Source organism: Microcebus murinus, chromosome 26 (genome assembly GCF_040939455.1).
Source record: "Microcebus murinus isolate Inina chromosome 26, M.murinus_Inina_mat1.0, whole genome shotgun sequence".
NCBI lineage: Eukaryota > Metazoa > Chordata > Mammalia > Primates > Cheirogaleidae > Microcebus > Microcebus murinus.
In genome coordinates, this window is record NC_134129.1 from 6,130,270 (window position 1) to 6,156,243 (window position 25,974).

Genomic DNA, 25,974 nt, shown 5'->3' on the forward strand with positions numbered 1-25,974 from the left:
TCTGCCCATTCGCACTGCTTTGTTGTCTTTATGGCATGTATAAATAACTTACATTAAACTATGTATTTACTATTTTGTTAGTGTTTGTCTGTCTTTCCCATTAGAGTGTATGGTCCATGAAGGCAGAGACTTTATTATTATTATAGCCACTGTCATATTCCCACCACTGGGAATAATGTGTAGATCCAGAAAGTACATGACAAATATTTATTCAATGAATGAATGAGAGTAAGCATGCTGGAACTATTTCTTACTCTAAAACCTGCCTCCAGTTGTAAATCCATTCCTACGAAAGTAATGTACAGAGTCCCGGTGAGAATTTCTAGATGAAGCGTGTTTCAGATGAGTAATGTTATAGCAGAATGATTTTGTCAAAAAAGACAACTTAAATATTGCTCCAGCAGAGACAGCTGGTTTCTCTGGGGAGGAGCTGTATGCCATGAAGGGGTGGATAGGACCTGAGTCAGAACACTGATTCACCCGTGTGCGGTGGTATTTCTTGGGTGGAACTCTCAGATGACCAATCCAAGTCAAATCTTTTGTTTTTTCTTCTAAGCATCCAACTCAAAGAAAATTTTCATGTCTTCTTTAAAACCACAGACCCATAGCTCTCAACACACTCGTTAAACAAGTTTCCTTTTAATTGCTTTCTGCCATTGCACCCAGCCCTTAAAATCCCAACTATCATTGTGGTTAGCACATTTACCCGAGAAGCACTGGGCAGGACAAAGGGAGTGCAGAAGTTTCCTTTATCATTATTAACATCAGCAGCCATTGTTATCAGCACAGTATGTATAGGTAAGTGGAGATTTGATTGCCTAAAATTCTGACATAAATAAAATTAGCACTGTCTCCCCACTATGACTCCCACCCAAGGGTTGCAGCAAAACAATTGAGTTTAGGGGAAAATGGTGTCGTTTTCCACAGTATTTTAGATTTTCTGTATGGAGACGACTTTGTCACAAGCATGTACTTGTGTCTGGAATCTATAGTTTTTATGTTGTGATTTGGGGAGTGCTTCAGAAAGGTGATGTGCAGCTTAACAACCTGTGAATGAGAAATAGTATGAAAGTATGACTGTTGTAAAGAAGAGAAGAGGTATCAGAGAAAGCATTTTCTTTTCTCATAAATCAAATAATAAATTGGTGGTGGCAGTGAGGATTGTGACTTTCTTGTATTGGTTTAACATCTCTTGCTTTCTATGGCACTTTCACGAATATTATATTGAATCTTGCAGTACCACTGCTTCATAGATGTTCTCTGTAGACCCATATATAAATCCATATATTTTTATTTGTTAAATGTTCATGAACCATAATAGTGTAATTAGGTATAGACCATGTGCTATCTATTTATAAAGTATCTAACTAGATAATTATCATATTAAATGAACGGTCATCATTAATGGCAAAATTTTAAGGACATACTTTCAGCTTGTAAAGAGGTTTTATCAAAATATATGAAATGTAGCAAAATTAACTGAATCTAATGTGGAATATTTAATGTTAAGATAACTGTGAAATATAACTGTATACTTTACATAAATATTTCTCTAAAGTGTATATCTTAAATCCATAGTTGAGTCCTTTAAGCCATATATATATGTATATTGTATACGTGCAGATATTCACATAAAATGTGATTAGACAGGTCACACTCACTGTGATTGAATATACTAAGATCATTTATTTGAACTAAAGAATTTATTGTTGTGTGATTTCTTCTTTATTAAAGATGTTATTTTATTCAAAACGCTGATGTTATTAGCCAAATCTCTAATCTATTAATAAAAGAGTGATCACACATATTTAAAAGAGAAAAGGAAACAGCATGATTGCTTTGTTTTGTTTTGCCTGTGACATAGTGATCACCTTTATGCTGGGTGGATGTTATTTTTTATTTATGTAGCACCTCCTCCCTTTCCTTCATCACTTTGACACTTTTGTGAAGTCCTAACATGAAAGATTTCAAAGGATTAAGCCATTGTTTCTAAGAAGTCCTTGTTAACAGGAAAGGTTCAAGCCCTAATTCGGGGATTAATTTCTCAGAGTGAGGCATTAATCTGACTACACAGCAGAGTTTGGAGGGTTTTGGAAACATGGTTGATTTTGCAGGTATATTTGAGAAGACCTTAGTGAACTTTGTGCTTGCCTATGGGGGCCTGAATTTTTAATGGCTGAGAGGAAAAAGGAAACAGTAGAAGTAGAAGTAAAAATTTTATGATTTAAATCTACATTTTATGAATTTCAAATCTTTTCTTAGAATTAATCCTATAGGATGAAATGGAGAAAAATTCAGAAGAAAGCTATGTTTTAGATCCTTGCCAAAGGAGCATTGTGAAGTTCGTGTCTAGGAGGTTTTTATGGCAACATATTATTTAAATTCTGTAATTCCTTATGTGATTTTCCAGAAGAATGTCTAGTATGGGCTACCAGAAATTGGTTAATAGTTGAGTGATTTTTCTGCTTGAGAAGTCCCTTGGTCATTTTTAAGCAGCTATTTAATCTTACATCATGATTTGTAAGATCTTTATGTTATAAGTTAAAGATATCTACAACCCAGAGAAACATCTAGGGGACAGGGAATGAAAATAGTAAATCCTATAGAAAGTTTAATAAAATAAAATAGGAAATTAGGAAGTCATTGCAGTATTTTGCTTTCAAAACATAGGGTCAGGATGGCCAGGTGTGGTGGCTCACACCTGTAATCCTAGCACTTTGGGAGGACGAGGTAGGCAGATTGCTTGAGGTCAAGAGTTCAAAACCAGCCTGAGAAAGAGCAAGACCCCATCTCTACTAAAAAATAGAAATTAGCTAGACAACTAAAAATATATAGAAAAAAATTAGCCGGGCATGGTGGCACATGCCTGTAGTCCCAGCTACTCGGGAGGCTGAGGCAGGAGGATTGCTGGAGCCCAGTAGTTTGAGGTTGCTGTGAGCTAGGCTGACGCCACCGCACTCACTCTAGCCTGGGCAACAAAGTGAGACTCTGTCTCAAAAAAAAAAACAAAAACAAAAAAAACAAACATAGGGTCAGGATTAATTCTAAGACATTTTATTTGATCAAAAATTTTTTTTCCATTGCAAATTGTTTTATTTTATTTATTTTTTATTTCAGGGTGTTATAAGGGTACAAACATTTTGGTTACATTTTATGACTTTGCCTCACCCAAGCAAGTGTTAGAGGCATGCCCCTCCCCGCCCCCCCAAGCCCCTAGTCCCTGGAGAATGTCACTACCATGTGAACACCATAGTGTTGATCAGTCAGTGCCAATTTGATGGCGAGTACATGTGGAGCCTATTCTTCCCATATTGTGATGCCTCACTTTGGATAATGGGCTCAAGCTCAATCCAGGAAAATATAGGAGGTGTTAGCTCACTGTCATTTCTTATAATTAAGTAATATTCCATTGTATACATATACCAAATTTTAATAATCCACTCGTGACTTGACGGGCACTTGGGTTGTTTCCACATCCTTGCAATAGTGAATTGTGCTGCCATAAACATTTGGGTGCAGATGTCTTTATTATAGAATGTCTTTTGCTCTTTTGGGTAGATGCCTAATAGTGCTATTGCTGGATCAAATGGTATTTCTATTTTTAGCTCTTTGAGGTATGTATCTCCAAATTCTTTTCCACAGAGGTTGCACTAATTTGCAGTCCCATCAGCAGTGTAAGAGTGTTCCCATCTCTTGATCAAATTTTAATAGATTTAGATTTCTTTTTGTTCTTATAAGAATACAAGTTCTGAAACCAAAGTGTAGAGAGAAAAGTTTCCCCAATTTCATACAAACACCTGTTCTGAGTTAAAGCTTTAAAAAATAAACCTAGTCAAAACAAGAATGTACAAATGTATCCCTAATTAAGGGTTGATTAGGAAAAAAGTAATTGGTAAGAGTTCATAGTATACAGAGAAAGAAAGAAAAGTTGAGGGCCGGGCGCGGTGGCTCACGCCTGTAATCCTAGCTCTCTGGGAGGCCGAGGCGGGCGGATTGCTCGAGGTCAGGAGTTCAAAACCAGCCTGAGCAAGAGCGAGACCCCGTCTCTACTATAAATAGAAAGAAATTAATTGGCCAACTGATATATATATAAAATTAGCCGGGCACGGTGGTGCGTGCCTGTAGTCCCAGCTACTCGGGAGGCTGAGGCAGGAGGATCGCTTGAGCCCAGGACTTTGAGGTTGCTGTGAGCTAGGCTGATGCCACGGCACTCACTCTAGCCTGGGCAACAAAGCGAGACTCTGTCTCAAAAAAAAAAAAAAAAGTTGAGGAGTAAAGATTAGAGGGCCAAGCGGTGAGCAAGGTAGTTTTGGCAGAGCTGAATGCTTGTTGGATGAGGTAAGTACCAACCTGTCACTAAAAGATCCACAATATTTAAAATTTGACAGTTAAGAAACAAATGCTTGGCAGGGTGTGGTGGCTCACGCCTGTAATCCTAGCACTCTGGGAGGCCGAGGCGGGTGGATCACTCAAGGTCAGAAGTTCAAAACCGGCCTTAGCAAGAGCGAGACCCCATCTCTACTAAAAATAGAAAGAAATTAATGGCCAACTAAAAATATATATGGAAAAAATTAGCCGGGCATGGTGGCACATGCCTGTAGCCCTAGCTACTCGGGAGGCTGAGGCAGGAGGATCACTTGAGCCCAGGAGTTTGAGGTTGCTGTGAGCTAGGCTGACACCACGGCACTCACTCTAGCCTGGGCAACAAAGTGAGACTCTGCCTCAAAAAAAAAAAAAGAAACAAATGCTCATCATTTAAAGGCTTTTGAGAGACGTCAAGCAATAAGACTATAAAATGCAGGAAGGGTATGGAAAAATTGAGATGAATTAATTGTCATTAGAATGGAAACAAATGTTTGGCTTGGAAAGACAAATACCAATTTTGTGCAATATTTCACATAATAAAATAAGCACTGTGATACACTGATCCAGTTTCACAACCTTGGTTAACTTTTGTTTTTAGATAACTTCTAATTTTCTATCTCTACCTGTGGCTCCTCAGGTAACAAAGAGCCTAACATTTAAAATTGTGTACTAGAAATTTAAATACCCCTCAAATTTAAGTTATAAAAATTTACCATTTTTTTCTCTCCAAATGATTTATTCTAGACTTCATGTCACTTTCCCTTTCTGGAGGTAAAATCTTGTGTCATCTTTAACATATTCTAGTGCTTTATCAATATAGTTAATTAATTACCAAATTATGACTAATATTCTACTGCTATACATTTTCTGAAATTCTTCACTTTCTTTCCATTTTTGCTACCGTCACCAGAATCCTGTCACTCCATTGCCACGGATTATAATAGCCTCTTTGCTAATTGGTTCTCCCCCTTTTTGTTCTTTTTCCTTTCAACTAGTATCACACACACTGTAAGAAGATATATCTTCCTTTGCCCTACAAGTCCTGATGCTAGTAATTTCCACAGGACAAAATCAGAATCCTTTGGCCCTAAAGGTTTATACAATTTGGATTCCTCCGCTCTGTCTACCCTTCCAGATGTGGCTGTCTTTGACCCCCTCGTTTGTATTCATTCAGTTACTCAACAAATATTATCTATAATGCTAGGCACTGTGTTTTGTCCTGGGTTATAAAAAGCAACAAATAATATGGTCCCAGACCACAACATGCTCATGAATAGAGGTAAAAAGACTGACAAGTAATGATAAAAATATACTTTGAATGTAGGATCATGGTCAGGTTGGCCTTGAAAGACTTCAATGAACAGGAAATGACAAGAGTGACAGGATTGAGTGGAAGCCTCGGTAGACCTATGGTGGACTTTTCAGGCAAAAGAACAGCAAGTGCAAAGACATGATGGCATGAAAGAGTCTCGTGTGTTCGTAGAGCTCTGAGCAGTTTGAAATGGCTGGAACATAGGTTACATGTTGGAGAGTGAGAAGAGATGGAGGAGAAGTTGACCTAACATAGGGTCAAAGGCAATTTATTTATAGAAACACGAGGAGAAGATTGAGTGTGGTGAATAGATGAAGAGAAGTTCATAAATGTGATGGAAGAATTGTAAATATTATTCTTTGATACCTTTTATTTTCTCATGGGGATAGGGAGGTTATCAGTTAATGGCGAGGAAGAGGCGGATCATGCTGAAGATTTGAGGATAAAAAGTATGAAATCATTTTCTAGGAGAATGATGAAACCTCAGTAAAGCATGGATTAAAAAAAAGAATGTTCTGAAAGAATCAACCCAATTTATTGTCATCTATGATCCAATACATCATATACTCTGCATCCAGATGCTACTTCTAATCTGAAAAATCTGTCAATATTCCCTGGGAGATTAAAATTTTTCAAAACTTTCTCAGGAAGACAGTGTATAGTTTAGTGAGAATCTGCATTACCAGGATTGTTAAAGTGCAAATTCCCAGGCCCGTCTAGGAATTCAAAATTACTAGATCTGGAATAGAATCCCACAATCTGCATATTTAACAAGCACCCCCAAGTGATTCTGACTTAGATCACCCTCTAATCACACTTGAAAGAGCCCCAACATAAAACAAAATCTTAACACCTTTGTGTGGTATCAAAGCCCCTCTATTTGTATCAGTCAGAGTTTTCCAGAGAAACAGCACTGAAAGGAGATATGCATACATGTATATGTACACACACACACACACACACAGGTTTATTGGCTCACACAATTGGAGTCTGAAATTCACAGGACAGGCCAGCAGGCTGGAAACTGAGGCAGGATTTCTATGTTATACCCTCAAGGCAGAATTTCTTCTTCTCCCAGAAACGTTAGCTTTTGCTTTTAAGGCCTTCAACTGATCGATTGGATGAGGCCTATGTGTATAGTAACAAAAGCAATCGCCTTTACTTAAAGTTAACTGATTATAAATGTTAATCACAGCTATAGAATACCTTCACAGCAACATCTAGACTAGCGTTTGACCAAAACGGCTCGGCACCATAGCCTGGCCAAAGGTGACACAAAATGAACGATCACATCCTCCAATTTCATCTTTGGACAACTCATGACTCTCAGTTTGCTGCAATAAGATTGAATTGCTGTTGGTTCTTGGAGCACTGCGTATTGGTCCCTCTGCCCAGTCTGTCTCTCCTCATGCTTCTTTGTCTGGGAAACTCCCACGAATCCTTTTCTCAATTTGAGTTGAGGCTTTCAATACATATCTGTTGCCTAACCAAGACACAGTGAAAATACCTGACTTATTGCAGATTCATGACAGCATGCTTTTCTACAAAAGATTTCTTTGAACCACAGTAATAAACAAACTATAATAGTAAGAGAGATGTACAGTGCTCCAACCCAATAGAGCACTTCATATTTGTGTTCTTTGCTTATAATAAGGACATAATAAATAACATAGGATCATGACCACACTTTAACAAATGAATATGAGGGCCGGGCGTGGTGGCTCACGCATGTAATCCTAGCACTCTGGGAGGCTGAGGCGGGTGGATTGTTTGAGCTCAGGAGTTTAAGACCAGCCTGAGCAAGGGTGAGACCCTGTCTCTACCATAAAAAAATAGAAAGAAGTTAATTGGATAGCTAAAAATATACAGAAAAAATTAGCTGGGCATGGTGGAGCATGCCTGTAGTCCCAGCTACTAGGGAGGCTGAGGCAGAAGGATTGATTGAACCCAGGAGTTTGAGGTTGCTGTGAGCTAGGCTGACGCCATGGCACTCTAGCCCGGGCAACAAAGTGAAACTCTGTCTCAAAAAAAAACAACAAAAAAAATGAATATGGGTTTAGGGATAAGGAACTTCTGAGACATTTCCCTACCCCATGTCTCCCCGTGACTTGAAAAGATCTTCACTTATTGATACTGACTCTATTTCTATCCATTGATCATGGGAGGGAGCTAGATACAAGTACAGATAACTTGGCACCAACCGTCATACTCCTAAAAATAATTTCATAACTCAGATCTAGAGAGCTTCAATCAATAGCTTAAAGGGAAGCCCATAGTTTTGTTTTGTTTTCTCCTTCCCTTCCTCTCTCCTTCCCTCCCTCCCTTTCTCACTTCCTTCTTAAAAATGTCTTTTGCTACTACTATGCCTAAATTGTGGAGCTTCTAGGGGTTAGCAAGAGAAAAGAAATACAGCTTTAAAATGAGTATGGTTTTTCTGATATATCCTTCATATTCATGTCCTTTACTTGCAGGCCGGTCGTAACCTCCCCCCGCACATCCATCCCACTGTGGATGATCGCCCTGATTGTGTTCGGAGTGCTGGCGATCCTTGGAGTAACTATTGGTCTCCTGGTTCACTTTCTGGCAGTAGGTTGGTAAAGAATATATTTTATTTATTTCATTGTGTTGTAATATTTATTTACACTTCTACAAAAGATAAAGAAAGAACTGCAAGCAGTGAATTATCTCCTTTTAAAATGGCATCTGTGGCCATGCATGGTGGCTCACACCTGTCATCCTAACACTCTGGGAGGCTGAGGCAGGCGGATTGTTTGAGCTCAGGAGTTCGAGACCAGCCTGAGCAAGAATGAGACCCTATCTCTACTAAAAACAGAAAGAATTTAGCTGGACAACTACAAATATATAGAAAAAATTAGCTGGGCATGGTGGCACATGCCTGTAGTCCCAGCTACTTGGGAGGCTGAGGCAGGAGGATCGCTTGAACCCAGGAGTTTGAGGTTTCTGTGAGCTAGGCTGATGCCCCGGCACTCTAGCCCTGGCAACAGAGGGAGACTCTGTCTCAAAAACAAACAAACAAAACCAAATAAAATGGCACCAGTCATCCCAGATTCCAGGAATAAGCATTCTTAGCATGTGCCAAACGCTGTATTGCAGACATCTTTTTGAATATACACAGGTAAAAGAATGGATATCCATACAGAGCCAGGAATCCATAGACAATTGATAGGCAGAAGAAGTTATTCTACCAAGATGATCTACATGTGTTATAAAATATTATAATTATTCTACATGTAAAGAGAAACCAATGAATATTAAATTTTGACTAGTTGTTTCTTTACAACAAAGACATGAAGATAGAAAAATCCCTTCAACATAGATTTTAAAAAGACTTTGAAAAACGTAAGGAAAGTTGCAGTTGTTTTTTTAAAAACTATATATTTTAACTTTAGACAGTATATCATTTATACCTTACTGTGAAAGACAAGAAAATTAACATACTTATACTTCTTATTTTCCTCCTAGTCAGCCATCTTGCCCCACTCCCTTTGATCTTATTTTTCACAAAAATCTTCTCTGAGGATAATAATGTTTAAAAATTTTTCTTACCCCTTTTACTTATCTGCTTATTTTGGTTGTATTTCATATTGGATAGTTTTTTTTAAATATATGTTAATCCTTTGGTGTCTGCTTGAGGCTTATCCATGTTGCTGAAAATGACAGGATTTCATTATTTTAATGGCAGAATAGTGTCCATTGTGTATACACACCATATTTTCTTTATCCATTCATCTACTAATGGACACTTAGGTTGATGCCATATCTCAACTATTGTGAATAATGCTTCAATAAACATGGGAGTGGAGATGTTTCTTTGACATTGTGATTTCTTATTCTTCAGAGATACACACAAACACACACAGTAGAATTGTTGGACTCTGATAGTTTTATTTCCAACTTTTTGAGAAACTTCCATAATGTTTTCCATAACGTCTATATTAATTTACATTCCCCATGAACAGTGTCTAAGAGTGCCCTTTTCTCCACATATTTGCCAGCATTAGTTATTTTTGTCTTTTTGATAATTGCCCTTCTAACTTGGGTGGGATGATATCTCACTGTGATTTTGATATGCATTTTTTTTTTTTTTTTTTGAGACAGAGTCTCACTTTGTTGCCCAGGCTAGAGTGAGTGCCGTGGCATCAGCCTAGCTCACAGCAACCTCAAACTCCTGGGCTCAAGCCATCCTCCTGCCTCGGCCTCCTGAGTAGCTGGGACTACAGGCATGCGCCACCATGCCTGGCTCATTTTTTCTATACATATTAGTTGGCCAATTAATGTCTTTCTACTTATAGTAGAGACGGGGTCTCGCTCTTGCTCAGGCTGGTTTCGAACTCCTGACCTTGAGCAATCCACCTGTCTCGGCCTCCCAGAGTGCTAGGATTATAGGTGCGAGCCACTGCGCCTGGCCCATTTTCTTGATAATTAGTAATGTTAAGCATTTTTTCATATAGCTATTGGCCATTTGTATATTCTCTTGAAAGATTTCTATTCAGATCAATTGCCTATTTTTATATGGAATTATTTGGAGGGTTTTATTTTGTTGTTGTTGAATTGAATTCCTTGTATATTCCATATATTAATCCCCTGTAAGATGAATAGTTTGCAAATATTTCCTACCATTCTGCAGATTGTCTATTTATTCTTATAATATTTGTATATATATTCAATTATTTTTATTATTTTTTTGAGACAGAGTCTCACTTTGTTGCCCAGGTTAGAGTGAGTGCCGTGGTGTCAGCCTAGCTCACAGCAACCTCAAACTCCCTGGGCTCAAGCAATCCTGCTGCCTCAGCCTCCTGAGTGGCTGGGACTACAGGCATGCGCTACCATGCCCAGCTAATTTTTTCTATATATATTAGTTGGCCAATTAATTTCTCTCTATTTATAGTAGAGATGGGGTCTCGCTCTTGCTCAGGCTGGTTTTGAACTCCTGACCTCGAGCAATGCACCCGCCTCGGCCTCCCAGAAAGCTAGGATTACAGGCGTGAGCCACCAAGCCCGGCCTATATTCAATTATTGATCCTATAAACAATATCTATAATGCCTAGATTATCCAATCAATTGTATCATAAAAATTCACAAGGGTTTATCAATATCTAATATGAGCACAATACATGCTAGTTGGTAATTCTATGAAATCTATATTTCTATTTGAAGTGTTTGTATTAGAAGATTTTATTTAATTTAAATAATTCTTGGATCTTTTCTCTATCTTAAAGAAAACAGGACCTACTACTACCAAGGTAGCTTTAACGTGCTGGACATCCCCTATAATAGAAATTATGAAAGGGAAACATCACCAGAAAATAACTATCTTAGCAAAATTCTTGAGACTAGGGTAAGTTAGTATTTTTCTTTATTTGTTTCATTGTTAATTGTCTAAAATATAAAAATATTATTGGAATTGGATGTTTGAATCTATGTTCTCTTTTAACAGATGGAAGATGCATTTCAAAGTTCTAGCATTTACAGACAATATATCAATTCTCAAGTCATCACACTGGTGTAAGTAACTAACATGAACTATTAGAAAAGAGATCAACCCATCATACATAACCATTATACTTCAAGTTTTTATGTAAAAAGTGTTCATTAATATGGTACCCTCATTAGCCAATAACCTGCTAATATCCAGCATTATTATAGTATCAGACTAATCGTTCCATATAAAACCAAAGGAAAGATTGAGTCTATCTAGATGAGTTCATTGTGTATTGAGAGTGTATTAATCTTCAAATTATAGATGACTCATCCTTCTGGTTTTCTAAGTATTAATTATGTCCAGAAAACATTAGATGGTTTGGTGCTCTAACATTTTTATTTAGCAGTAGCATAAATAATAGACCTTGTTTTTTCCTGTCTTTCTGCTTTCAAGTCAACAGTTGTGGAACTTCCCCTAGATTTCTTATTAGATATAGGGTAGAAGAGAGCATATCACCAATTAAATCGAGGCTTTGAGACCAAGGAAAACCTTCTAGTCACCATAACAAGAAGTAAGATAGTTGTGCTGTGTTTCTTGCATGTGCATTTGTGTATCATGGAATGGCAGAGGGAGACCTAGAAGAAGAGCTAGACAAATGCCCCATCCTTCCTATGAATATCTCCAGATAATATAAATATCTGATTGCTTCTGCTTCATGTATTATAATCATCTGTATACATGTCTTATGTCCCCTAAAAGTCTGGAAATTCCTTGAGGATGGGAACTGTGTCTTGGTTACCCTTGGATCCCATGGTCCAGATGCTTGTCTATGGCAGTTGCCCAGTGAATGATTGATGAATGCATGAAATGAAAGATCCCAGTTCTTTTTTCTTTTCTTTCTTTATTTTTTTCTTTTTTAACTTTGATTTTAGGGTAGATCCCAGTTCTTAGTGGATACCTTTATCCTGTGCCTCAGGCTTTTCCTGTTTTTTCAGATTTGTAGAACTGCTTGTTCTCTAAATTGAATTAATATAGCTACAGTGAATGATTGAAGAATGCATGAAATGAAAGATCCCAGTTCTTTTTTCTTTTTTCTTTTCTTTCTTTCTTTCTTTCTTTCTTTCTTTCTTTCTTTCTTTCTTTCTTTCTTTCTTTCTTTCTTTCTTTCTTTCTTTCTTTCTTTCTTTCTTTCTTTCTTTCTTTCTTTCTTTCTTTCTTTCTTTCTTTCTTTCTTTCTTTCTTTCTTTCTTTCTTTCTTTCTTCTTTCCTTTGATTTTAGGGTAGATCCCAGTTCTTAGTGGATGCCTTTACCCTGTGCCTCAGTCTTTTCCTGTTTTTTCAGCTTTGTAGAACTGCTTGTCCTCTAAATTGAATAATATAGCTACACGCATGCTATCACCAAGTAAAAGTAGGCAGATGGATGACTCTACTCTCTTAACCTAAAGCGAAGGTACTGCACAAACCCGCACGAGACCAGAAGAAGCTAATCTATAAACAAATCAGGGAATGAGGAAGGAAATGCTATTTTTAGCAGCATGTGAAAACTTTATGTTGTTTCCAGTCCTGATAACAACGGCGTGACAGCACAGATATGGCTGGTCTTCAAGGCTCCCAGATCGTCGAAGGAGAATACGAGAAGAAGAATCGAGAGCATTCTGCGCCAGATGCTGGGCAACCACTCAGGGTCGGTGGCGACAGACCCTAATTCTCTGAGACTCCAGGGTGAGCTATGCATTGCACGGGAGCAGTGTCGCTTTCATTATTTTGTCCCCAACGCCAGGCACAAAACCCATCTTCAATATTTTAAAACATGAGTAAGTCATTGTTTTGCATCAGAGCAATTATTTGTTTTCTTCATTAAAATCACATCCACACCCCAATACTAACACGGCTGATAGTTGTTTCTGGAAAGAGAGTGCTGCTGCTCATTCTAAAGCAGATATGGAGACTGTAAACCAGGGGTCCTCAAACTTTTTAAACAGGGGGCCGGTTCACGGTCCCTCAGACCATTGGACGGCTGGACTATAGTTAAAAAAAACTATGGGCCAGGTGGTGGCTCACGCCTGTCATCCTAGCACTCTGGGAGGCTGAGGTGGGAGGATCGCTTGAGGTCAGGAGTTCGAAACCAGCCTGAGCAAGAGGGAGACCCCCGTCTCTACTATAAATAGAAAGAAATTAATTGGCCAACTAATATATATATATATATATATATATATATATATATATATATATATATATATATAAAGAAATTAGCCGGGCATGGTGGCGCATGCCTGTAGTCCTAGCTACTCGGGAGGCTGAGGCAGGAGGATTGGTTGAGCCCAGGATATTGAGGTTGCTGTGAGCTAGGCTGATGCCACGGCACTCACTCTAGCCTGGACAACAAAGCAAGACTCTGTCTCAAAAAACAAAACAAAACAAAAAAAACTATGAACAAATTCCTATGCACACTGCACATCTCTTATTTTGAAGTAAAAAAACAAACGGGCAAAAACACCCGCATGTGGCCCGTGGGCCGTAGTTTGAGGACGCCTGATTGAAACAGTCTTTGTAAGTTATGATGTATCTTGCTATTCTTTCTTTTCATGATCTGCTATAAATTTCAAAAAGTAGCACTGGATCCATCAGGATAAGACAGATCACCCTTTCAAAGTTATTTTTGTATATTGACAAAAATGAGGTCCACTTGTGGGGACTTCTTCTTCTAAGAAAAGACACTCTCAATTTCCCACTTTATACAATGTAGAATACGATTCCAATTAAACAAAAAAGAAGTCTTTCACATGGAACTATTCATATGAAGATAGTACTTCTATATCATACATTCACATATGGTGAAAGGACAATTCCAATAAACCAATATTTCTCTTATTTCTATTGACACTTTCTCTTGAAATTCCAAATTATTTCTGGACCCTCTGCCCTGCTCAATCTAGCCTCTTACTCCCTCACCCCAGGTCAGTAGTGCTGGGTTGCAAATTTACTATGGATTATTTTGTTGTTGTTCTATTTCAGAAATCAGCAAGGCCGATGCTGAAAAGATCATCAACAGCCGTAAGTTCAGATACTCTTAAATTAAATGTAGAATTTAATGACCTGCAGCATAAACAGTCGTGATTTGGTAACAATTAGCAAGGCACAGTTGTAAGTGATTTATACACAATAATTCATTTAATCCTAATAACAGCCGGGAACGGTGGCTCACGCCTGTAATCCTAGCACTCTGGGATGCTGAGGCGGGAGGATTGCTCGAGGTCAGGAGTTCGAAACCAGCCTGAGCAAGAGCAAGACCCTGTCTCTACTATAAATAGAAAGAAATTAATTGGGCAACTAATATATATATATATAAAATTAGCCGGGCATGGTGGCGCATGCCTGTAGTCCCAGCTACTCGGGAGGCTGAGGCAGGAGGATTGCTTGAGCCCAGGAGTTTGAGGTTGCTGTGAGCTAGGCTGACGCCACGGCACTCACTCTAGCCTGGGCAACAAGAGACTCTGTCTCAAAAAAAAAAAAAAAAATCGTAATAGCAATCCTAGACAGAGGTATTATACATTATGATCCCATTTTAGAGATGGGGAAATTGAAGCACAAAGATGTGAAATAATTACCCAAAATTCAAACTCAGGGAGTCTGGTGGTGGAGTCCCTGGGCTTAGCCATGACCTTGTCTACACATTCTCCAAGTGCTGACCTTGTCTACACATTCTCCAAGTGCTGTCTTGGAGACACGATGCTGGGTGTGCAGGATACAGGGGCTGCTACAGGTTCCGTTTTGTACCTATCAGTGCAAGATCTTGTTGGATACAACATACGAGGACAACTCGGTTTGCTCTCTGCTGTGTAATAAAACAAGCACTATCTTGCTATTTCCCCTGGAACAAAACTGGCCTTTCTAACAGGCTGTGGGAGACGAGCGAGGATGTCAGCCACCTACGACCGAATCAGGGGGGGCTCCACCGCGCAGGAGGGAGAATGGCCGTGGCAGGCGAGCCTCAAAAAGAACGGGAGACACTACTGCGGGGCGTCCCTGATCGGGGAAAGGCACCTGGTGACGGCAGCTCACTGCTTTCAACAGTAAGTTCATCAAGTTGCCCAAGGCCGGGGCACCAAAGGCTGTGGGCGCTTCCAGTGGGCACCTGCTATCCCTGTTTGGTTGTTAGGAGCTGTGCACCTGCTATCCCTGTTTGGTTGTTGGGAGCTGTGCACCTGCTATCCCTGTTTGGTTCTTAGGAGCGCTCCTCTCATTCTCCAGAGTGTCCTGGTTTAGAAGATAAACTGTATGTTAAGCCTATCTGAGACTTTCCTACCTTACTAGTAAAAATGGGAGGAGTCTCTCATTTCTGACATTATAATCTTTTCTTACATGATTTTATTTTATTTTATTTTTTCTTTTGAGACAGAGTCTCACTTTGTTGCCCAGGCTACAGGCATGCGCCACCATGCCCGGCTAATTTTTTCTATATATGTATTAGTTGGCCAATTAATTTCTTTCTATTTATAGTAGAGACGGGGTCTCACTCTTGCTCAGGCTGGTTTCGAACTCCTGACCTCGAACAATCCGCCCACCCACCTTGGCCTCCCAGAGTGCTAGGATTACAGGTGTGAGCCACCACGCCTGGCCCTTACATGATTCTTACCTCTCATCGATTCATACTCCAGGCATGGTGGCACATGCCTGTAGTCCCACCTACTCGGGAGGCTGAGGCAGGAGGATTGCTTGAGCCCAGGAGTTTGAGTTTGCTGTGAACTAGGCTGATGCCAGGGCACTCTAGCCCGGGCAACAGAGTGAGACTCTGTATCAAAATAAAATAAAATAAAATAACATAAAATAAAATAAAATAAAATAACGGCCAGGCACAGTGGCTCACGCCTGTAATCCTAGTCCTCTGGGAGGCTGAGGCAGGAGAATCACTCAAGATCAGGAGTTCGAAACCAGCCTGAGCAAGAGCGAGACCTCGTCTCTACAATAAATAGAAAGAATTAGTTGGCCAACTAATATATATAGAAAAAATTATCCAGGCATGGTGGTGCATGCCTGTAGTCCCAGCTACTCGGGAGGCTGAGGCAGGAGGATTGCTTGAGCCCAGGAGTTTGAGGTTGCTGTGAGCTAGGCTGATGCCAGGGCATTCACTCTAGCCTGGGCAACAGAGTGAGACTCTGTCTCAAAAAAAAAAAAAAAAAAAAAAATTTCATACTCTGGAAGTCCTCAACTATTTGTAGTTGCTGAAATACATCATCCTGTTTCATGTCTCCCTTCCTCTCTGCACATGCCTGTCCCCTCCTCCTCATCTTTGAGGAAAAAAATGACTCAGCCATACAGTCTCATTCTAAATGCTACTTAAGAATCATTCCATTCTCTTAAGCATATAGATTTAAGTCTTCCTGTTTTATGTTCCCACTAATTATATATGCCACCATTTAATTGATTTTTATAACTGCCTGTGTTTTTTTGTTTTTGAGACAGAGTCTCACTCTGTTGCCCAGGCTAGAGTGAGTGCCATAGCATCAGCCTAGCTCACAGCAACCTCAAACTCCTGGGCTCAAGTGATCCTCCTGCCTCAGCCTCCTGAGTAGCTGGGACTACAGGCATGCACCACCATGCCCAGCTAATTTTTTCTATATATTTTTAGCTGTCTAGCTAATTTCTTTCTATTTTTCAGTAGAGACAGGTCTTGCTCTTTCTCAGGCTGGTTTCAAACTCCTGACCTTGAGCGATCCTCCCTCCTTGGCCTCCCAGAGTGCTAGGATTATAGGTGTGAGCCACCATGCCTGGCCAACTGCCTGTGTTTATACTCATCTTTCATTAGATTTAAGCTTCTTGAAAGTGTGGGCGATTTATTTTCATTTCTATATCCCTGTTGCCTTACATAGTATATGTCATAGGGAATCAAACAAGAATTTTAAAATGAATTAAAATATCAGATTGTATCATTGCTAATGGACTATCTAGCAAGGAAATATTCATGTCATAAAAAGGGTACAGTATTGCTGTTTTGTGATCGTCTAAAGAAATTAAGAAAAAAGAAGAAGAAGAAAATATAAACAATTAAAACATAAAAAGAAAAAGAAAGGGTACAGTAGATGCGGAATGTATTTCTATTGTCTTGAAATAAATACAAAATACATGATTTCTGTTTCTGTAGGACAAAAAATCCAAAAAACTATACTGTCAGCTTTGGCACTAAAGTAACTCCTTCTTATATGCAACATTATGTTCAAGAAATTATTACTCATGAAGACTACGTCCAGGGTGAAAAACATGATGACATTGCTATTTTACTGCTCACTGAGAAAGTTTTATTTAAGAACGACGTACACCGAGTTTGTCTTCCTGAAGCCACGCAGAATTTTCCACCAGGTGAAGGAGTAGTTGTTACAGGCTGGGGAGCACTTTCATATGATGGTAAGTCCAGTGAAAAGTTAACATGCGGTGTAAAGTACAGAAGCAACAAGAAAACTTAGCCATCTAGGTAAAGAGTCAAAGGCATCATTGAGGCTGGGTGCAGAGGCTCACACCTGTAATCCTAGCACTCTGGGAGGCCAAGGTTGGCGGATCACTCAAGGTCAGGAGTTCCTCGAAACCAGCCTGAGCAAGAGTGAGACCCTGTCTCTACTAAAAATAGAAAGAAATTAATTGGACAACTAAAAATATATAGAAAAAATTAGCTAGGTGTGGTGGTGCATGCCTGTAGTCCCAGCTACTTGGGAGGCTGAGGCAGGAGGATGGCTTGAGCCCAGGAGTTTGAGGTTGCTGTGAGCTAGGCTGACGCCATGGCACTCACTCTAGCCTGGGCAACGAGCAAGACTCTGTCTCAAAAACAAAACAAAAAAAGACAAAGGCATCATTGACCTCCAGATGCCCAGGACTCCCAGGCAATCCGTCAGGGAATGGTGCATATGGAGTTATGACTTTCAAATTGCCTTGGTTTCAAACATTCCAAGGAGTTGTGTTTGGTTGTAGAACCTCCCTAACCTGGAAAACCTGATTGAGAAATCTCTGGTCCAAGATGTAAGAAGAGAGATAAGGACCCAAAGGCAAGATTAGAAAGATATTTCAAATTATACTTGGAACATTTCTTTTTTATCTGTCCAAGTAAGGGAACTGAGTAAGCTTTTTCATGCTAAAAGCAGTCAACAGTCAAATACGGGTCTTATGTACAGAGAAAGCAACGTTTCCATCCTGCTCTGTTTCAGCTCTTTTGCTGAAAATGTTTCCTTCCTATAGGTGAATACCCAGTGCTGCTTCAGAAAGCCCCTGTGAAGATTATCGATACAAATACTTGTAATGCTCCAGAAGCCTATTATGGTATGGTGCAGGACACGATGCTATGTGCTGGGTACATGGAAGGAAACATTGATGCCTGCCAGGTAATTTCAGGACATTATTTATATTGACTACATAGTATACAATTAACTGCTATTATTATATTTTATGAAAATCATCAATATAGAGACAATTCTATGCTTCCATTAATTTGCACTTTGACAATCCATTCAAAGTCTCTCTTGGCTGGGCACGGTGGCTCACACCTGTAATCACACCTGCACTCTGGGAGGCCGAGGTGGATGGATTGCTCAAGGTCAGGAGTTCAAAACCAGCCTGAGCAAGAGTGAGACCCCTGTCTCTGCTAAAATAAATGGAAAGAAATTGATTGGCCAACTAAACATATATATATATATACATATATATATATTATTTTTTTATTTAGGCATATTATGGGGGTACAGATTTTAAGGTTTCAATAAATGCCCTTTCCCCCCTCCACCCACAAGTCTGAGTCTCCAGCATGACCATCCCCTAGATGGTGCACATCTCACTCATTATATATGTATATACCCGCCCCCTCCCCCCTCCCACCTGCCCAATACCCTATTACTGTAGTACCTATGTGTCCACTTAGGTGCTGTTCAGTTAATACCAATTTGCTGGTGAGTATATGTGGTGCTTGTTTTTCCATTCTTGGGAAACTTCACTTAATAGTATGGGTTCCAGCTCTAACCAGGAAAATATAAGATGTGCCATATCACATATATATATATTTTTTAAAAAATTAGCTGGGCATGGTGGCGCATGCCTGTAGTCCCAGCTACTCGGGAGGCTGAGGCAGGAGGATTGCTAGAGCCCAGGAGTTTGAGATTGCTGTGAGCTAGGCTGATGCCAAAAATGTAAGAAGAGAGATAAGGACCCAAAGGCAAGATTAGAAAGATATTTCAAATTATACTTGAATTATAGCCTCTAGCCTGAGCAACAGAATGAGACTCTGTCTCACAAAAAAAAAAAAAAAAAAAAAAAAGAAAAGAAAAGAAAGAAAACAAAAACCAAAAAGCAAAGTCTCTCTTAACTTGGGCACCAAAGTAATTTTTCCCTACATGTAATATGTGTTTTTAAGCATTTAACAAGCATGTTGGACTTACTCTGAGTCAAGCACTGTTCTAAGTCCTTTACAAATATTAATTCTTTTAATCCTCATTACAACCTTATGATGTTGGTACTACCATTGTTCCCATTTCATAGATGAGAAAATCGAGGCAGAGGAAAGTAACAGACACGTCACACACCTAGGGACTGGCAGAATTGGCATACAAATCCAGGCTGTCTAGCATCACAGTCTGGACTCTTAATGATATTTCAATAAACGACCAGTCTCAGAAAATTTTCAATTACTTTTAGCCCATTCTGAATTCCTCTCACCTTCTTACCTCCGCATGGCCAGAGTTCTGGCTACTTTCCTTAGATATGAAGCTCTGAACTCCAAGTATTTCATATCATATGTCTCCCAAAGCTTTTTCATAGCACTAGAGCTTACAGCTTTTGGATCATTCCTTCACATGTCAGGTAAACCCACAGAGTCTCAGGGAATGTGTTCTGCTTAGTCACAGTTGAGGTTAAGGGTGACAGAGGGATTTACACCATACACCTTCCTAGGGTCTCTATGAAGCACTCATCCCTTACAAACTTCAGCTTTTAGGCTTATCATTTAGGGTCAATAAAGTATCTGAAAGGAAATTCTCAGAAAGACAAATATTCTTTGTTTTATTTAGGGTGATTCTGGAGGACCACTAGTTCATCCCAATTCTCGAAATATTTGGTATCTTGTTGGAGTAGTGAGCTGGGGACACGAATGTGGTCAGATCAACAAGCCGGGGGTCTATGTGCGCGTGACCGCCTACCGCAACTGGATCGCCTCCAAGACCGGCATCTAAGAGCAAAGCGTCTTGTAGCAACTGTTGTAGGTCATTTTTGCCCATTACCTTATTTAATGTGCATTTTAAGTTAGTATGTACAATGGCTGTTTTGAAAGAAATGTGGTTCTGAGGGAATATTCACAAACTTTTCTTTTAAGCCAACTCAACCTGACAAAATAAGAAATCTGATTTTTTTTTTGGTCCAGAAAAGCCTAATCAAAAGTGGTCCCATCAGAAATACAGTATTATAATACTTTTTGTCTTCTATTTCACTAACTCACATCGTGGCTGAATGATGTGAGTTACTCACGACAGCATGAACTCTCGGTTTTTGCCATTCAGACTGTCTAGAATTATGAAAGTATACCCTTGCCTATGGCAAACCCGCAGACAGCCCTGTCGGAGATTGTAAGCAACGCCTCATGAGAGCTGGCTTGGAACATTCTCTGTCTACCCCCATGCCACAGCTTTTGTGGAAGGGAACATGCTCGTGACCCAAATCTGGTGAGAATGTTACAATCTCTTACTCCTACCGGGGTCTCGCTCAATTCCTGCAATCACAGTGAGAAAACTTTGCCATCAGCAAAACTAGACAAAACAACCCATTTTAGACTTACAGAGACCAGGTACAGTAATTCTTCAGTGTTGACACAGGTTTCCGTGGAAATTCCTTATTTGTAACATATTTTGAAAAAGTAGTTATGATATGAACCATGAAAATGTGTAATGTATTTTAATTAAAACAAATTTAAAAGCAGACTATCTTTGTTCAATGACAATTTTCTTTTTATCTTTCTTTTTTTTTTCTTATGAGTTAGTAGTTGGGCCTTTCCCCCTTTTCTGTTTTTCTCTCTTTCTGTCTTCTTTTTCTGTAAAAAGCAGCATTGCTTGGTCCATCCATGGGTTAGGACAGAGCTGGCTGGTAAGAAAAGCTATATGGAGGGTGCAGAGACAAGCTCAGGCAGACGCCCCAGGGCAGGGGGGTGCAGTGGGCAGGGCCCTGAAAGCCCACTGGGCCCAGGAGGCTGCTAATCACACCTGAGGATGAGGCCCGGCCATCAAGGTTGGGCCCCTCCAGCCTGTGGAATTTGGTCAGGTAGTTGCCCATCTCCTGGATGAGTTTCAGCTCCCGGTCTAGGAAATAGCTCTCCAGGCAGCCACAGAGGTGGGGGTCCGTATGCATCGTGCCCAGGCCCTGCAGATCCAGCAGGACCTGCTTCAGGCTCATCTCCAAGGCCAAGGTGACTTCCATGGCATCCAGACTGCTGTCCCACCCATCCTGGGATGGCTTCCGGACAGCCTGGCAGAAGGCTCAGTTGCTGTGTGTTTTTTTTTTAATTTATTTTTTATTTCAGAATATTATAGGGCTACAAATATTTAGGTTGCATATATAAATATATTACTTTTGCTCAGCCTGAGTCAGAGCTACAAGTGTGTCCATCCCCCAGACAATGTGCTGTTTTCTTTTTTTTTTTTTTTGAGACAGTCTTACTCTGTCCCCTGGGCTAGAGTGCCATGGCGTCAGCCTAGCTCACAGCAACCTCAAACTCCTGGGCTCAAGCGATCCTCCTGCCTCAGTCTCCCGAGTAGCTGGGACTACAGGCATGTGCACCATGCCCGGCTAAGTTTTTCTATTTTTCTTTTTTTTTTTTTAGTTGTTTGGCTAATTTGTTTCTATTTTTAGTAGAGACAGGGTCTTGCTCTTGCTCAGGCTGGTCTCGAACTCCTGACCTCAAACGATCCTCCCACCTCGGCCTCCCAGAGTAATAGGATTACAGGTGTGAGCCACCGTGCCGGGCCACAATGCTCTGGTTTTGCATCTTCCTCAGACACCGGGTGCCCTCACTCTTCTCTATTGCCAGCTACCGGAAGAAATGGCCCAGGCCTTCCATGGCCGTGTGTTTGCCCTGGAAATAGAGGCCCTGGGACAGGTAGGTGAGGGAGGCCCGCAGGTGCAGGTTGACCAGGCAGCCGAGCACGGCCTCAACCTCGGTGCCGTAATTCTGGCTGAGCTGGGAGCTCACAGTTCATTGGCAACAAGGAACCAACTACAGAACAAACAAAAAACCAAGAAAGGAAAGAAAATCGTTAGCAAGTCTTGGAAGAAGGATGACAAGAAAGAAGGCTCAGAAGCTTTTTCGCTGATTCCTTCTCATCTGGAGCAGCTGTTGACTCTAACTTTTGGATTTTCTTTGCTTTAGATAATGACACAGCCAGTTTAATCTGAGTCAACAGGTGGAGCTCGTGGGTGAGGATCCACCACGCCCTGTATGATTGAGTCAGTAATTGCAGTAAAGGGTGTGCAAATTGACTTCCCTGTCAGTAGGTGTCGCTTTTTGGAAGGAACAAGTAGCAATATTGTTTTTGGGTCCTGTGACCAGCTCCAGTTCCTCAGCAGAAGCTCTGGAGTGCCCCAGGTGGTGGGTGGAGCCCTGGAACTGCAGGTAGGTCCTTATTCTCGGCCACAGCAGAGGTTGGTGGGAAAGTGAGGCTGGGCGGGCCTATGTTAGCTGGGTTAGCCTGCCCTCAAGCTCCGCAAATGCTGGCAAGGTAGATGCAGGGTCAAAGGTTTGCTTCCCACTTCTTGCCAAAGCTTCCGGGGAAGGGCCAAAGTGGCCCCACTCAACCACAAGGTCTGAGTGTGGAGGCCAGGCTGTCTGAGACCACAGTCTAGAACAGGCCTTGATCCTTTCCACCCTCCCCTAGTCCCCTCTTTCTCCCAGGTCTCTGCCAGCAGGCAGGGTCTCAAGCCAGCTGAGCTCCCCTGCAACTGTGATGCAGCCAGGGAGGTTCCCTGTCCAGGATCCTGGCCTGAGCCGGGAGTGGCAGTCCCACGAGAAGAGGGGTGACTCCTAAGCACACCACAGCGAGGACCCACTGTACACTCTCCCATCTGATCTGCCCCTGTGGGCACCAGCACCTCCCAAGACTGATTCACAAATATCGCCTCTGTGTCCCGGGGCAACACTATCGAGACCTGGGGGAATGGGGTCTGGCCCGTGGCCCATCCCCAGGGCCCTGGACATCCATCCCTGACCATGCCAGGGAGGAGCATGCAGCCTCCAAGTCACCTATGGGGTGCCCAAGCTGGAGCAATGTCCTTCCGCCTTCAGGCGTGCTTTACTCAGATGGGGCCTTACCAGACACCAAAACGGCCAGCACCTTGATCTTGGATTTCTCAAACTCCAAGAACCACGAGAAATAAATTTCTATTGTTTATAAATTACCCAGTCTGTGGTATTCTGTTATACCAGTACAGAACAGGCTAAGGCAATAATAATCCTATTTCCCTGATTCAGTAGAGAACTTAGCTGCATGTTAATTAAACATAAATTAGAAAAGAGGGATAAATCAAGGGTTCTCAGAAGCATGGAAAAGGAAAACTTTAACTAGATGGTCTTGTATTGATGGAGAGCCGAAAGTCATTTGAGGAAGCAAATGGAGAACACTCTTAAGTTTTTATTTTTATTTTTGTTCTGTGAGACATTCTAGCAAACACGCATAAGTTTTTAAAGAGCACAGTTTCTTTTTGCTTTCATTTATCATAAAAAATGTTATATAAAAGGATAAGTTGCTATTTTTAAAGTGCAGGCTACATTGGAGTATCAAAGTAAGTCACATTAAGGAGTTTCTAAAACAATTCCACATGAATGAAAAGGAACTCATTCATCTTTGGAGGATGTGAAATCACCCAATTTTGACCATAATGACATACACATTTTTATATTGGGGTCACCTCCCTGTTAACTGCTGCTATAAACATTCTAAGAAGGAGGAAGACTAACAAAAGCAAACAATATGTCTTCTTCCAGGAAAATCAAGGATTCAAGTGAAGGCTGGATGCCCACTTATTTTGAAGGGGCAGAGGAGATCCAAGGGTCTGGTTTTTGGGGTAGGGGTAAAATTAGAGGTTAAGGGAAGTGAAGCTAGTGATCACTAAGATTCTCATAAACCCCATAGTTTTATGTTTTTAAACCTTCAGGTGCGGCTTCCGTGATAGTTGACTTGTTCTGTGTGAATTCCTGCCAGAATCCTATCTTGAACTTAGAATCTTCTTGGGTTCCATTTGCCTCTGAGAGCCAGAGTTTATTATTGTGGAATAGTAAACTATTTTTCGTTAAAAATATCAATTTATTGCAAGTCAATATTTGTACACCTTAAAACAAAATGAGCTTTACAGAACCCAATTGGTATTTTAAAAAAACTTTTAAGTATACCTTAAACAGAATTATGTATTTTACTGAATTAAGGTTCATTAATGACAAACACTGCAATGAGAAGTAGCAATGCAGAGGCAGTTTTTTTTTTTTGTTTTTTTTTTTTGAGACAGAGTCTTGCTTTGTTGCCCAGGCTAGAGTGAGTGCCGTGGCATCAGCCTAGCTCACAGCAACCTCAAACTCCTGGGCTCAAGCGATCCTCCTGCCTCAGCCTCCCAAGTAGCTGGGACTACAGGCATTCGCCACCATGCCCGGCTAATTTTTTTTTGTATATATATTAGTTGGCCAATTAATTTCTTTCTATTTATAGTAGAGACGGGGTCTCGCTCTTCCTCAGGCTGGTTTCGAACTCCTGACCTCGAGCAATCCGCCTGCCTCGGCCTCCCAGAGAGCTAGGATTACAGGCGTGAGCCACCGCGCCCGGCCCAGAGGCAGTTTTTTTAATACATAAAAATTTTATACAGATTATTTATTGAAATCAAATGCTGCCAATTAGCATTAGGTCTATGGATATTTTTAAATGAGAGAGTATACCATAAACAAAAAGTTACAAATTAAAGTGTGCTTTACTTAATTATATAAACTGGTAAGTAAGGTAAAAAAAAAAAAAACAAACTACTAATTTGGTTGATTTATTCATAAAATGAAAATTTTAAATATGTCTTCTGATAGTCTTTTTTTTCCCCTGATAATCTTGATGCTGTCATTATGTTGAGTGGTGCAAAATTTGACACAGTTTTCATTACAAACATTTATCTTATTAATAAATATTTCATATAAATTAATTAAAAGCACATAACAAAATGTATGCAGTCAATGCATGATAAAAAGGAGGCTTCCATATATTTTGAAAGTTTATGACTATAGATTGTGTATTACACATTAAAGTTCTATACTTTAAAATCTTGAGATTAAAGAAATGGAAAACAATGGAAAACAATGATTAGTTTAAGCGTTATTCTAGGAATTTATTTAGTTTGTATTAAAAGCAATTAAACCTCAGAGAGATCAGTGCCTGCCAAGTCTGGAAACTTGATGTCCAGTCAATAATTCTAGCACAATTTTTCTAAGTCCTCAGAAGGGTGCTTCTCCTATAGCACTGTGGAGGGATCCTGGATTATCATTGGATGATGGTTTTCCCATTTGTACTTGCTCCTCACACCTTCTTTGGCCTTATGTATTCATGAGGCCATTGACAATATCTTTAAGTGGTGGTGGCAGGTTCTGTAACCCTGATTTTTCTATAAAACCAGATCCAGTTCTTTATTTTTTCTTTTTCTTTCAAAAGTTGGGCAGATGAGAGGGAGGGGGAGGGGATGGGTACATACACACCTAATGGCTGTGGTGCACCCCATCTGGGAGGTGGACATGCTTGAAACTCTGACTCAGGTGGGGCAAAGGCAATATATATAACCTAAATATTTCTACTCCCATAATATGCTGAAATAAAAA

General features: G+C 40.3%; 1 protein-coding gene across 2 annotated transcripts; it reads left to right on the forward strand.

Moving 5' to 3' along the window:
• The first annotated feature begins 699 nt into the window (after nucleotides 1-699).
• On the forward strand, nucleotides 700-21,055 carry LOC105869275 (transmembrane protease serine 11B-like protein). 2 transcript variants are annotated; one of them, XM_075997821.1, is made up of 10 exons: nucleotides 700-798; nucleotides 8,149-8,267; nucleotides 10,918-11,036; nucleotides 11,136-11,203; nucleotides 12,682-12,842; nucleotides 14,136-14,174; nucleotides 15,019-15,193; nucleotides 17,263-17,522; nucleotides 18,345-18,487; nucleotides 20,162-21,055. In XM_075997821.1, the coding sequence occupies exons 1-10, from the start codon at nucleotides 791-793 to the stop codon at nucleotides 20,321-20,323; spliced, it is 1,254 nt and encodes a 417-aa protein (XP_075853936.1). In that variant the 5' UTR covers nucleotides 700-790; the 3' UTR covers nucleotides 20,324-21,055. The 2 variants fall into 2 exon arrangements, with proteins under 2 accessions (XP_075853936.1, XP_075853935.1); XM_075997820.1 differs by lacking the exon at nucleotides 700-798 and having other exon boundaries at nucleotides 8,132-8,267.
• Nucleotides 21,056-25,974: the final 4,919 nt, after the last annotated feature.

Coding starts and splice junctions, on each gene's coding strand:
- LOC105869275 (XM_075997820.1), top strand. CDS start 8,132: ATGTCCTTTACTTGCAGGCCGGTCGTAACCTCCCCCCGCACATCCATC. Junction 14,175..15,018: donor TGAAAAGATCATCAACAGCC/GTAAGTTCAGAT, acceptor CCTTTCTAACAG/GCTGTGGGAGACGAGCGAGG. Junction 18,488..20,161: donor GAAACATTGATGCCTGCCAG/GTAATTTCAGGA, acceptor TGTTTTATTTAG/GGTGATTCTGGAGGACCACT.